Source organism: Penicillium malachiteum (genome assembly GCF_028827825.1).
Source record: "Penicillium malachiteum strain IBT 17515 chromosome Unknown utg000003l:1.0-4950554.0:1.0-4952489.0, whole genome shotgun sequence".
Taxonomy (NCBI): domain Eukaryota; kingdom Fungi; phylum Ascomycota; class Eurotiomycetes; order Eurotiales; family Aspergillaceae; genus Penicillium; species Penicillium malachiteum.
This window is the reverse complement of record NW_026643096.1, coordinates 2325583-2339483: the sequence shown is the minus strand read 5'-3', so window position 1 is coordinate 2339483 and position 13901 is coordinate 2325583. Positions and strand designations below refer to the sequence as shown.

The 13901-nt window shown below is 47.8% G+C and overlaps 5 protein-coding genes across 5 annotated transcripts; 3 read left to right on the top strand and 2 right to left on the bottom strand.

Annotated features, from left to right (window-relative positions):
- Positions 1-925: 925 nt before the first annotated feature.
- N7483_007210 (C-1-tetrahydrofolate synthase) lies at positions 926-4084 on the bottom strand (the record flags this gene model as incomplete). The annotated part of the gene is made up of 5 exons (XM_057090647.1): positions 926-1034; positions 1158-3685; positions 3742-3779; positions 3859-3879; positions 3964-4084. 5 exons carry the CDS (start codon positions 4082-4084, stop codon positions 926-928), a joined length of 2817 nt encoding a protein of 938 aa, XP_056945388.1.
- Positions 4085-4919: 835 nt separating this feature from the next.
- tif34 (translation initiation factor eIF3 subunit i) lies at positions 4920-6133 on the top strand (the record flags this gene model as incomplete). The annotated part of the gene is made up of 4 exons (XM_057090646.1): positions 4920-4946; positions 5014-5532; positions 5594-5710; positions 5774-6133. The coding sequence occupies 4 exons, from the start codon at positions 4920-4922 to the stop codon at positions 6131-6133; spliced, it is 1023 nt and encodes a 340-aa protein (XP_056945387.1).
- Positions 6134-7020: 887 nt separating this feature from the next.
- Positions 7021-7548, bottom strand: mbf1 (multiprotein-bridging factor 1; the record flags this gene model as incomplete). Its single annotated transcript, XM_057090645.1, has 2 exons — positions 7021-7329; positions 7393-7548. The coding sequence occupies 2 exons, from the start codon at positions 7546-7548 to the stop codon at positions 7021-7023; spliced, it is 465 nt and encodes a 154-aa protein (XP_056945386.1).
- Positions 7549-9331: 1783 nt separating this feature from the next.
- N7483_007207 (O-methyltransferase) lies at positions 9332-10243 on the top strand (the record flags this gene model as incomplete). The annotated part of the gene is made up of 3 exons (XM_057090644.1): positions 9332-9379; positions 9438-10133; positions 10196-10243. 3 exons carry the CDS (start codon positions 9332-9334, stop codon positions 10241-10243), a joined length of 792 nt encoding a protein of 263 aa, XP_056945385.1.
- An 886-nt stretch (positions 10244-11129) lies between these two features.
- N7483_007206 (SH3 domain-containing protein) lies at positions 11130-12053 on the top strand (the record flags this gene model as incomplete). The annotated part of the gene is made up of 4 exons (XM_057090643.1): positions 11130-11186; positions 11259-11667; positions 11732-11944; positions 11998-12053. 4 exons carry the CDS (start codon positions 11130-11132, stop codon positions 12051-12053), a joined length of 735 nt encoding a protein of 244 aa, XP_056945384.1.
- Positions 12054-13901: the final 1848 nt, after the last annotated feature.

The window sequence follows — 13901 nt, the reverse complement described above, 5'->3', positions numbered from 1 at the left end:
TGCCCGCGATTCGCAACGTCACCGCAAATGATTTGTCGGGAGAGATGGGTAGTGGTCTGGGGGAGACCGGGGGAATACGGGAAAGCCGGATAACCAAGAGTCCAACGGGATGTTTCAAAGGCAAATGAACTGGGGGAATTACCGAATAAGAGTGGATGGCAAGGTTGAAGGGAAAAGAGGAAAAAGCCTTGTCCGGGGAAAGGTATTACCTGCAAGGAACGACTTCAGTTGATTACTCTTTTAACCGTTTGCCGCTTGAAATGATGCAAAGAAGCGCCGAAGCCGGACTTTGATAAAGTCACGAGACTTACCTGAACTTCCTGAAGGGATGAGGGTTTATACGATAAAATCTCTAATATAAGAGATTGATGGAATCTTTTTTAGAGAAAAAGATAAGGTAAAAAGATCACTGAATCTGATTAACTGGTTCCTCTAAGCCCTTTTTATGTTTCATTTTACGAATGACTGGGTTCATAGCTTCTATCCACTGACCCGCTACGGTTAGTAGGAGTGAAAAAAATTAAAAAATTATGTAGCGGTTCCCGGAGTATCGGAGCATCACTCCGGCGACTCACCGAAATGCGTCTTATACGTTTAGAAGTACACCATGACTCCACTGAAGAACCGGAAAACGATCACCCGAATAGCACGATCTACATGGGAAATGATTAGGGAAATTTCAACATTTTTAAACTGTTCAATTGACCAGAATTCAATTCATTCCAGTATCTCCATCAACGTCAACTTCGGGTGTTGAAATTTCTCCGATCTAAATATACTCCATATTATCCTCGTTAGGTTGTTATGTTGAAAAAATACCCCGGATCCATGCTCAATCATGGTTATATACATCAAATATCCGCTCTATCCATAATAAAAATAAAATAAAAAAAGAGATCCAAGAAAATGGAACTACGCACACGATCTAGAACAGACCATCGATCTCACCGGTCTCGGTGTCAATGTCTACATTAAGGTAGCCCGGTGCAGTAGGCAAACCAGGGATCGTCTGGATATCGGCAGCCAATGCATACCTATGAGTCAAATTAGCCTCCGCATTGATAAAAAAAAATCCCAAACGCAAAGTGAGGTGAAAAGTCAAGGGAAAAGAAACAAGCGGGGCCATCTCAACGCGAGCTTAAGATAGGAAAACTTACAGGTATCCACCACCCACGGCTAATCTGACATCCCGAATGGGCACAGTGAATCCGGTGGGTGCTCCCTTCAGGGCAGGGTCGTGACTGAGCGAGTATTGTGTCTTGGCAATACAGATGGGTAAGTTGGCAAAGCCCTGCTTGGTGTAGGTGTCGACCTTCTTCTGAGCCAATTCGCTGAACTCGACCTTGTCAGCACCATACATGCGAGTGCCGATGCACTCAATACGCTCTTGAATGGTACCGTTCAGGTCGTAAAGCAGCTTGAAGTCCTTAGGCTTGGAGCTAGCGGCTAGAACACCCTTAGCCAGGTCGACGGCGCCTGCTCCACCCTCGGCCCAGTGGTTGGCGGGGATAGCGTCTTCGGCACCCGCTGCGATCGCCTCCTCCTTGATCACAGCAATCTCAGCCTCGGTGTCAGTCTCGAACTTGTTAATGGCCACGACGACGGGCACACCGTACTGGCGAGCGTTGGAAATGTGCTTGCGGAGGTTGACACAACCCTTGCGGAGAATATCCACATTCTCGGTACGGTAAATTTCGTGGAGAGGAGCCCCGGGCTTGATCTCGGGACCACCACCGTGCACCTTCAAAGCACGGACGGTAGCCACAATGACCACGGTATCGGGAGACAGACCCGATGATCGGCACTTAATGTTGAAGAAGCGCTCACCACCCATAGTGAAGTCGAAACCAGCCTCTGTCACTACAAAACCGGTCTTAGCATCGTGATCCTCATCGGGCTCGGTTCCAGCCAGCTTTAAGGCAAGCTTGTCAGCAATGACGGAGCTAGCACCGATACTGATGTTGGCGAAGGGACCGGCGTGAACCAAGACAGGAGTACCCTCCAAACTCTGCATAAGGTTAGGCTTGATAGCATCCTTCATCAGGGCAGCCAAGGCACCTCCAGCACCAATGTCGTCACAGGTGACAGGGTCGCCGCTCCTGGAGGTAGCAACAACCATGCGTCCAAGACGCTCACGCATATCATCCAAGCTGTTGCTCAGAGCGAGAATAGCCATACATTCACTAGCAACAGAGATATCGAAGCCAGTTTCACGAGAGAGACCCTTCTCGGTGGGTGCAGTGCCAACAGTAATACCACGCAGGTGACGGTCATTGACATCGAGCACACGGCGCCAGGTAATGGTATCAGGGTCAATATCCAGGCGCGCAAAGCGGCTAATCTCATCCTCGGTAAGTTCATCGGGGTTGGTCTTGTCAATTCCCAGCTTCTTCAGGCGACGGAACATGATAGGCTTGAACTCGCGCTTGCCCTTGCTAGCAGGGACCAGACGCTTGTAGAGAGGACCATCCTTCTGAGTAGACTCATGGAACATACGGGTCTCAATAGCCGCGGCGAGGAGGTTGTTAGCGGCAGTAATGGCGTGGATGTCACCGGTCAAGTGGAGGTTGAATTCATCCATAGGAATGACCTGACTGTAACCACCACCGGCGGCACCTCCCTTGATACCAAAGGTCGGGCCTTGACTGGGCTGACGGACGTTGGCAAAGGTGATGCGATTGAGGTGGGCTCCAAGGGCTTGAGTAAGACCAAGAGTAGTTGTAGACTTGCCCTCGCCCAGAGGAGTGGGGGTGATACCGCAAACCAGAATGTATCTTCCGTTGCGACGGTGAGAAAGACGCTCGATCACATCAAGGCTAACTTTAGCCTTGGTGTGGCCGTAGGGCTCCAACTCGTGGTTGGCAATGCCAATCTCAGAGGCGACCTGAGTAATAGGCTTAGGGTACTGAGCACGAGAGATAGCAATATCCGAAGGAACTGGATTCTGCAGGCGAATTGGGAGAGGGGTAATGCGTCGGTCCTTTTGCTTCTCAAAGTATGAGTTTGTAGCGTGGACAACGTTCTTCAACAGCATGGCAACAGTCATGGGGCCAACACCGCCAGGAACGGGGGTGATCTGCGAAGCCACCTGGGAGGCGAGTTCATAGTCCACATCTCCAACCAGACGCTCACCCGACTTGCGAGTAGCATCAGGCTTGTAGTTGATACCAACATCGATCACGACGCAACCAGGCTTCAACCAGTCAGCCTTGACAAACTCAGCCTTGCCAATGGCTGCAACGACAATATCGGCAGTCTTCACAATGCTGGGAATATCGGAGGTCTGGGAGTGGCAGACAGTGACAGTAGCATTGGCATTGCGAAGCAAGAAGCTGACAGGACTGCCAACAATGTCACTACGGCCCAGAACCACTGCCGTCTTACCTGCGGGGTCAACCCCGCTAGCCTTCAGCAATTCCATAACAGCGAGAGGCGTGCAGGGTGTGAAGTGTGGGCGGCCGCCACGCTTGGCCAGCTCACCAATGTTGATAGCGCCGAATCCGTCAACATCCTTTTCGTCGGCGACAGCAGAGGTGATGGTATGCTCGGACATGTGACTAGGGAGGGGCAATTGGACAAGGATACCGTGTACGGAGGGGTCATTGTTGGCCTTGGTGATCTCCTGGAGGAGCTCCAGCTCGGTGCTAGTCTCGGGCACATTGATCAGGGTGCAGAGAATATTGGACTAGGAGTAGATCAGTATTGGTAGTTATATGATTGGGACAGTTCGTCTCTGCATACCTCTTGAGCCGCCTTCAGCTTCATACGCACATAGGTACCTAAATTGTATTAGTCCTGCCCTTGTTTTCAATCTAAACGATGTTCTTTCCAGAGCAAAGACAGGGGAATTAGACTAACTGGAATCCGAGCGGTTGCCAACTGTATATCAAGAGCGATGTTAGTCCTTATTTCGGGTCCAAAATTTTCTCCTATGCTTCAATGACAGCTTCATATGACACATACCTTGGAAGATAATCAAGTTGGGCTTGAACCTAGGGTTAGTAGCTTGCTTCTCCTCAATCTCAGTCTTAAGACCCGCGCGAATGCTCTTGGCAATCGCCGTGCCATCAATTTTGGAAGCCATTTTCGTGGAGCTGGTGAAGGTGCGATAAGAAGTAGCAGCCAGCGGGGTTAAAATAGCGATGGAACCGGGAGACGGAGCCGAAAAGCACCTGGACAAGAAAGTTTCTCTGGCCCCTCGTGCGGAGGAGTAAGTAGAATATGAAGAAAAGCACGGAGAGGTGCGGAGACAAAAATTGACCGCTCGCGCCTGAAGGGAAAGAGAACCGCGGGGTACAGCGGGGAACAGCATGAATATTATCCTCTTTAGGGGCGAGAACCCTCGGAGCTGGTTATCTGTTCGGGAACCCAAGGAAGCTTAACAAATGCAATGCAAAGAGAATTATTCGGGATTAAGAGGGAATTGAGCTTTTTCTTTCTTTCTCATCAGAAACATTAGGTCTCATCTATCCCCTCACACAATGACTCCTGTACTTCCACCCCTTTTTCCCTTTAATCTCGTGGTGATACTTCGGCATCCGAAAGGGAGTCGGCGAGTCACACGGGATGTTAGTGCCTGAGGCAGTAATTGATAGCTGAAGAATGAGTCATCCGATCACATGACCCATGAACCTTGAAAGAAGATCTACTTCCCAAAGTAGTAAAGAAGGGCTTAGGGCTGAGGGGTAGCCAGTCACGTGTAGATACCGGAGAAATAGATTATGCGGAAAACCGCGATTCGATACGGTTTGTCAGTCTTGGCGCTGGAGGAGTTGTGCGATGAAATTCACTAGTCAAAGAAAGTAACGGTTGACGAGATTGACCCCCCTCCTCCGATATACCCGCCATCTACGACTCCTTCCTGAGACGATCGCCTCAGATACCCCCATCTCCGGTCTTTTCTTGTCTCACCGTCCAAAATGAGACCTATTCTGCTGTCGGGTCATGTGCGTGCGATTCTTGCTAAAAGCTCGGGGGTCCACAGTGAAAACTAACATCCAATCCTACGTATAGGAACGTTCCCTCAACCAAATTCGTTTCAACAAGGACGGCGACCTCCTTTTCTCAGTTTCCAAGGATAAGAATGTGTGCGCGTGGTGGACTGCCAACGGCGAGCGCCTCGGAACGTATGCCGGTCACCAGGGTGCTATCTGGACTGTCGACGTGAGCCCCAACACCGTTATTCTTGCGACTGGTTCTGCAGACAACACCGTGCGGTTATGGAACATTAAGACTGGCGAGTGTGTGAAGGTGTGGGATTTCCCGACTGCCGTGAAGCGGGTAGCATTCTCTCCGGATGGAAGCCAATTGTTGGCTGTGACGGAGAAGCGTATGGGTTTCCTGGGCACAATCGCTGTTCTCGATATCGCCTACGGCGATGGCGAGGGCGACAACCTCGAATCACAGGCCGGCGAGCCAACCTTGGTCATTACTTGCACCGAGAGTAAGGCGACAGTGGCAGGATGGAGCTTCTTGGGCAAGTACATTATTGCTGGACACGAGGACGGCAGTGTCAGCCAGTACGACCCTAAGGTATGGCCATCTAAGATATTTTTTATCAGTACAACCAGTCCGTACTAACTTGTTATGTTAGACCGGTGATCAGCTGGAGAACGTCCAGGTCCACGAATTTGACCACCAGATCAACGACATCCAATTCTCTGCCGACCGCACTCACTTCATCACCGCCTCCAAGGATAAGTCTGCCAAGGTATGCATTCCTTTTTTTTTTCTTGAACTTTGATTTTGGAGCATGTCAACTGACTCTATCAAGCTCATGTCCGCTCGCGAACTCGCCATCCTGAAAACCTACACCGCCGATACCCCCCTCAACTCCGCCTCTATTACCGCTAAGAAGGACTACGTTATCCTGGGAGGTGGTCAGGCCGCCATGGATGTCACAACCACCTCTGCTCGCCAAGGTAAATTCGAGGCTCGTTTCTACCACAAGATCTTCGAAGACGAGATCGGCCGTGTCCGTGGCCACTTCGGTCCCCTCAACACCATCGATGTTCACCCCTCCGGTACCGCTTACGCCTCCGGTGGTGAGGACGGTTACGTCCGTATTCACCACTTCGATAAGGGCTACTTTGACTTCATGTATGAGGTTGAGCGGGAGCAGCTGCGAAAGTAAGGGACGAAGTGCTACGACAAAAAGTATAGGAGAATTCAGTTGGCGAGAGTTGTGTGTATGTGTTTATGATGCGAACTAGACTCGGGACGTTTGGTTTTTTCTATTTTTTGACCCTCTCGAGTCCGGCATACGAGATGAGATGATGACCTTTCGAGGCACGATTTTCTCATTTCTTGATTCCTACATGATCAACCGGAGTTGGTAACCCCCTTTTTTTATTGCCTTGATTTAATAAAAGATGGCATGCTTCATATTTTTAGCTGTCGCGTCATATGTTCGTTTGGGAGTGCAGGAACTCACGAGATGCGGACCAGCGGAGGATGTGCATATCACGAAATAGACAATACGAAGCTTTGCAAAATTTCAACAGTTCAGATTAAGAAGCATTTGGAGTTCGTAGAAGACCTTCACAATATAGTAGAAGTGTACTACGTACAGCCTAGACCTTCGAATGAGGCTCCTAGTGCTACTAATGATACTACGACCCACACACTTGGACAAGCCCAGAATGATCGGAGTGATATATGCACCTGAAGCACATAAACTGGTGCATGCGATCTTTTTCTAATGAAAATTAGAGGCTCTTGACCACATTTGAAAAGAATAGATCTCGTAGAAACATTGAGGTATCTCATTTATACATTTTTATCCAATTTTCTCTAAGCCCATTCCATGCAAGGCCAGCGCTAATCCGACCAGCAGAAAAAAAAAAATAACCTCCTAAAAGAAGGTAGGAAAAGGCATCATCTGTAAAGAGGAAATGACATGACAATTATCATAAAAACAAGGAGAAAAGAAGAAGAATCCCAAGAATGCAGAAAAGAACTTAGATTGTCCGAGTCTCATCCAAAAAGCATAATAGCCGCGGGCTCACCCCCGATCAGAGTTTATTTCTTCTTGGGGAACTTTTCTTTACCGATGTCAGTACCACGGAGCTTCACGTTGAGCACGCGCTCCATGGCACTGAGGACCTTCTGGTCTGGAGTGGCGGAACCACGCTCAAAGTCCTGGATAATGGTCACGGTGGTGTTGCACTTGGTGGCGAGCTCCTTCTGGGTCATCTTGTAGCCCTCCTCGGCGCGGCGGCGCTTGATGGCATCTGCTACGTCCAGACCGACAGTCTTGGGCTTGATGATATCGTCGCTGCGGTCGACCTTGGTGAGGTGCTGGCCTTCGGGGGCGCCGGACTTGGCGGACTGTGGGATGGGCTATTAGTTGGATTTCTTTGATGTTTTGGTTTCCTTTTCAAGTTCACTTACGATGTTACCAGTGGTGTACTTCTTCTCGGTGGCGAGGATACCACCAGATCGCTGGGCAGCGTTCAGGGCGCTCTTGCCCTTGATGACGGTCTCGCGAGGGGCGGCACCAGCACCACGGTGCTTGCCACCGATCTTGGTAACAGAGTCCCAGTCCATGTTGAAGATTTGAAGAGTTGAAAGGTGGTATGTGTTGGAGAGAGATGGAGGATGTAGAGCGAGATGTAGGGTGGAGGTTGATATGGAGAGATATGACGATCGCGTGAGAAATGGCAGAATGGGATTTATACTGCACAGAAGCTTCGAGAGAGTGGGAGAGAGGGGAGTCACCCGCTAAACTACTTTGGGTATAGTGGGGTTACGGACATTGTCTTAAATTCCATATCAAAGAGAAATACATTCATATAACTTGAATCACTATGAGTTTTAATTTTAGATGAGTTTACTAGGATTGACTATATTGGTTGACTATATTGGTACCCTGAGGTCATTTAGGCATTTGTGGTGGGCAAGATGAGTTCATCCAACTCTGCGCATACCATGAATGTTGCCACGTCCACCGCCTTTGAAAACAATGAACATCGCTTACGATGAATCCCGTACATTCCAGCCATATATCTGGCACTACTATTATTGATTTATAAATAGACTATAATCTCTAGTCTCTACTCTTTGATAACAGTTGTCGGTCTAGTCTATTTGATATCAGTGTTCGGCAGACATAATGATGCCTTTTCGACCCACTTGATGTCATACATGAATTATGCTGATATTGGGGGCATTGATCTCACCGCACAATCTCAATTGCTCTCGAGGGGTTCTCACATTGAGTACTTAGGGCTTACCATCATGATAATCATGATTCATATTTTGTCAATTGACTCAGCTGCCAACCCAATGCCCAGTGATTTCATTCATCCTAACTTCCTAAGTATTACAATAGCTTGGCAGAGCCCCTGCGCTGCCTATTTGAGACCCCGACTCCTCAACTAGAAGGCTGAGTCAAACCATCCCAGACTCATATTAATAGTATTAATAGTGTTACCTGGGGACATATCAATTGATGTGTTTCCTGTCCCACTTAATGCAAATGTTGCAGAAAAACAACTTGCACCCGTGATAACTTGAAGTTGTTTTGTCGCCAGTTGACCACTAATTTGAATCCTTCAGACATTGCAGATCTCAATGACATCAATATCAGAACCACCTCAGCCCCTGATCAACCCCGTGCATTCTTTTCTCCTAGTCTGGGGAATTTTTCCGAATAAAAGCACAGGGCATCACTGGCAGTCCTACGTGTATGCAGTACATGTCAACCCGCGCCTATCGAGACAAAATACGTCGTTGCCTGCAAAGGGCAGTGCCACCTGGGCAGCTATGTACTATTCATTCCGGTGTGGAGTACATATGCGAGTTGATCAATAGCGCTCTCTCATCAGTTAACATCAAAATGTGATCGTAATTTGTATCCTCTATCGTGGTGACGAGTATAAAGATCCGGGCTCCGGGCCCCGGGTGTAGCTGAAGCCTGCATGTGCCGCGTGTAGATCAGTTGAGGATCAGGCATGGAGAGTTGAAACATTAAATATTAAAATCTTATCCTTGGGCTTGTGACGCCAGGACAAGAAGGCTTAATTGTCGATCCTCGATCTAGATATGCAAGCCAGCTGCTTTCGCAATATTCCCGACGGACAATTCCTCAAATGGGAGCAATGCATTGATCACAAACCCCATTTTCTAAACACCGAAAAGAGAGAAATGACAGGTCAACCCTGAAGAAATGAACTATAAAGATGGCCATTGAAGAATGCCCAACTCCCTCAATTCTCAGAAATCATTCACAATCAACAATTGATCACTTTCACGTGCACTTTCATATTCAAGTGCCGAGTTTATCCGCCACCATCTTCAATCTTCTCTTTGTCACACCTCACCAAACACCATGACGAACAAGATAGTAAAGGCCGCTGCTGGTACTGAGGGAGCTCTTGTAAGTTCATCCTGCCCTTGCAATTGCATCAGGCGTGGATGATTCTGACAATAGCTAGGATGGACGTGAGATCGAGCTCCTCCACTACATCTACGGCCGTGAAGATCTTAAGGAGCTCAAGGGCAGCCCCACAAAAGTACTCGAGGCAATTGACGAGTTCAACTGTACACAAAAAATGCTCATGAACATTGGTCCTGCCAAGGGTGAGCATGTCGTGAACACTATCAACAAGGAGAAGCCGAGTGTTATGATTGAGCTGGGTGTATACATCGGGTACAGCTGTATCCTCTTCGGCGAAGCTCTGCGCGCCAATGGCGGAAAGAAGTACATCGGCATTGAGAAGAATGCCGAGATGGCAGCTGTGGCTAATCAGCTTGTGGATCTTGCTGGTCTGCGCGATACAGTGCGAATCCTTGTTGGTAGTAGCGCTGAGATTCTGAGAGAGCTCATCGTTGAGAAGGAGATTGATCAGATTGAGATTATCTTCTTGGATCACTGGCAGGAACTCTACCTGAGCGATACCTGGCTTCTGGAAGAGATGAATGTCATGAAGCCGGGTGTCTCAGTGATGATTGCCGACAATGTTATCTTCCCCGGCGCTCCCAACTTCCGTAAGTGGATTGAGGCCTCAACTAAGGAGAAGAAGGTGCTGGTCAAGGAGCTTGAATCTGGACTGGGATGTGCTAGCGTTAAGCCCAATCCGAACTTGATTTATGAGACTGTTCTGGAGGAGTTTGAGACTCCTTGGGGTCCCGTAAGTTTCCTCGTTCCTCAATGTCACCCGTGGACGTAAGTACATTGCTAACAGTCACATAGGATGGTGTCACATTCACTCGTGTTGTGGGAGAGGAAAGCTCCGAATAACCTTGGGAATGGTGGTTTTGTCACAAGATTCAATGATTTAAATGTTCAAATGTTCATAGTTCGAGAAAAATATTCAGAAATAACAGATAATCTGATCTACTTGAATTGCCCGATGTCAACCGCGAAACTTGAACTTGAAGTTCCATCAATCGATGTGAACTGATCCTACTACTAGTAGGTGCATGTACTAGTAGTAGAATGATGTCTATCTTCAATGCAGTGGATTCATGCCCATGTGGAATTCATGGATGCGGTGCTGAGTACAACTTGAACATGACTCAAGTGCTCGAGTTAGTACTATAAACCAAGGTACCTATACTATATTGGGCAAACCTTGGGGACATGAGTTTTAGAGAAATACATAAAAAAAATACAATTCAAGATTTCGCCATACTATTGCTGTAGTCTGAAATTTGAATATCTCAAATGAAGCTCCACTGGCAAGCTCATATGGATGTACTGAATCCTCACTGGCACGAGTCATTGATTGATTTTGCGGCTAAATATAGTGGTGTACTAGTAGTACGCGTTCTACTAACCATATTCAAGCTAATCAACTGCTACTAGTAGTAATCAGCTTAAATAAAGCACTAGGCTTGCATAATTATGGATGAGAAAATAAATAAATAAACCAAATCGTGCAACGACGTAATATTCTCATTTGTTATAATCTAGAAGTATGAAGAGTATTTACCCCTGGGGTTCCTGAAGTCTTGGCCTAGGCAGATGAGACAACCCACTTGGCAGTGTCCACTCACTTCTGCTTTCCAAGTCCAAGTCTCTTTCATCACTACATCATCCCCAAGTGCCCCCTATTTCTGCTCTCTGATTTACCCAAACGACTACCCTTACGCGGCTGAACACATCTCAAATCAACTTATCCATCATGGCAAGCGACTTCTCTTCTGCGATGACCACCCGGTCGCTCCGCATGGTCCGAACCGTAAGCCTTCCCCACACCTTCAAGCCTCAACCTTGGAAGACTCGGAATAGCCACTGACGCAAAACAAATTAGGAGCTGGAGTTCCTAGCAGATTCCTCAGTGATCACCCGCCAACAGCTCAACTCTATCTTATCCCAACTGCCCGATGAATCCGATGCCCGTCCAGTATCCAGGAACCGCCAGGCCACGCCTGCGCTGCACCAACCTACACCCCTGCCGGCACCTGTCCAGGCACAGCCTCCTCCAGCTCCCTATTCTCCTCCCGTATCACAGATGAACAATGCCTCATTGAATGAGAAAGCCCCGCTACACAATCAATATGCCACCCCGCCTCCTCAGATGCCCCCGCCAGCCTATAACCAAGGCCCGCCTGTTTTGTCTGTCGCCTCGGCCTTGTATGCATACACACCTACAGATGCTGGTGATCTGGCGCTAGTGCCCAATGATCGCATTCAAGTTACGGAGCACATGAATGATGACTGTATGTTTTGATCCTGGATCCTGGTCGAGTTTCGATTGGAGATATGCTAATGTTTATACTGTAGGGTGGCGCGGTCGCAATGAGCGCACTGGCTTGGAGGGCATCTTCCCTCGCAGCTATGTCAATGTTGTTGAAGAGAAGGGACCTGTCTCCCAGCCCACAAGCTACGGAAACATGCCTCTGGAAGTCAGCCAGGGTGGTCAATCAACCGACCCGAACCAGAAGAGCAAGCTGGAGGAGGGCGGTAAGAAGTTTGGGAAGAAGCTGGGCAATGCTGGTATGTGTTATAGCTTCATCCTTGTTGAGCTTCTAAAGACTAATTTTTACTAGCGATCTTCGGTGCTGGTGCTACGGTGGGCTCCAACATCGTGAACAGCATTTTCTAGGCTTGTCGTATCTATGCAATTTTCTCTTGATATTGGGACATATTTCCTATTTTTGAAGATATCTACGTCTACTTTACTCCCCGTTTAATCATTGAAAAGGCGTTGGTGGATTTGCTTTACTTTTTGGAAGGATGACGAAGCTTGAACCGGGTGCTTTTACAGACCAATCGTCCTCCCGTGATCATTTGAGCGCCTTTTTGAACATCTACTCAGCCTCTTGCTAAAGGCATCTCACCTCAGCATTGCTGTATTCAGACATTGAGAAAAAGAAAGAATACTATGATGTGTTTTGACCTCGTTCATCTCAACCTAAAAATCTTAACCAGTACTCTCCCTGTTTGTCTTGATTCTTGAGCCACCTGGCTCATTACTAGCACCCAGCACTCGAGTCACACCTAGACCTAGATCATATCCCTGACCTTGTTGACGCATCTATCCTAATCCCCACATACCAAAACTCCGGAAAACATCGCCCGTGGCTTTAGGTTTAACGTAACACAGGAACCCCCTGCTAACTACTCGTGCTCTTCTACACAACGTCGCCATCCTGTTCGATTCCGGTCACACGAATAGTCTGGATCTCAACATGAGATCTGCTGCAGTCGCGGCGTCATACAAGTTGACATCAGCCTGCTTCACAGCCAGCCTCCGTATGACCACAAGTGCTCTAATCCTAATTAAAAAGCGGCATGTGGAATCTCGAGAAAACAACATCGGGAATCCGAAGACTGGGTACTGTGCACCCATGAAGGTGGTATGATCTATTCACGGGGCCTTGGCAATGTAATGCCACAAAACTTGAACTTGTCGGGGGTTGTGCGTGTAAATCGTACAAAGTAAGCAGGAATTGGAAATTTCTGCTCAGGGGAGACGCGTACTTCATTAGGAACCACGGCCAAATGCCTCTTACCACTCACTTTTAACAGAGAGCATGTCACCACTAAAGTCTTTGACTGTATTGACTTGTTCACACTATGGATTGATATGGCCTTGGGAATTTACACGCATGATATTTTATCTTCCACAGCCCAAGGACTTCTTAATACTCATTTGAAGGTGCTTTCTGCCTCAATCTCAGACATGATGATAGCCTCATATAGCCTCATGAGACAAAACAGACATTTTAACCATACTATAAGGTTCTATCTATAGAGCTAATCTGTGAAGTGGGGGATCTCCGCAGCTCTCTATTCTAAACTACGCACCTTAGTTTCGATTCGTGTACTCTTGCATGAACCCCAGAAATAGCAGTTCTGTTTATACAGGGAAAAACAGAAGAATAAGAGCAAACAACAAACAACTAGGATTGAAGCAATATTTGAAAACCCAATTTCGAAGTCCTCTGCATGATAAATCATCCAGGCAAAAGAGCAGGGACTCTGCACAGCCCAATCAATCCAGCCACTTACCCCAAGCGAAGCACCAAGAAGCACGCATCTGAAAAGAGAAATGATAATCAGAGAAAAGACTCAGCCACCAGCGCTTTGGCACAGCCCACAGCCTCCAATAGAGCCCAAAAGCAGATCTAGACCCACAAGCAAGCCGCGGGCGTATGCGGGCCGAGAACTAGCGCAAGTGACAACACACATACATGACCCATCACAGCGCTTACTCGCTGCAGCAGGTGATTTAGTGGTTTCATTGCTAACGGGGGATATGACTCTGGTGCCTATATAATTAGCCATGAGAATTTTCTGTGGATTTCCAGGGCGATAACCCCCGCCCCCACTTCAGGGATTGGCAAATGGGCACTAGGAGTAGGAGATTTAAGAAGGGCTGTAAGGAATTGCAAGGCTGTGTTATGATATTTGAGTGATTACAGTGCTTAAATCGACAAAAATGAGGGAA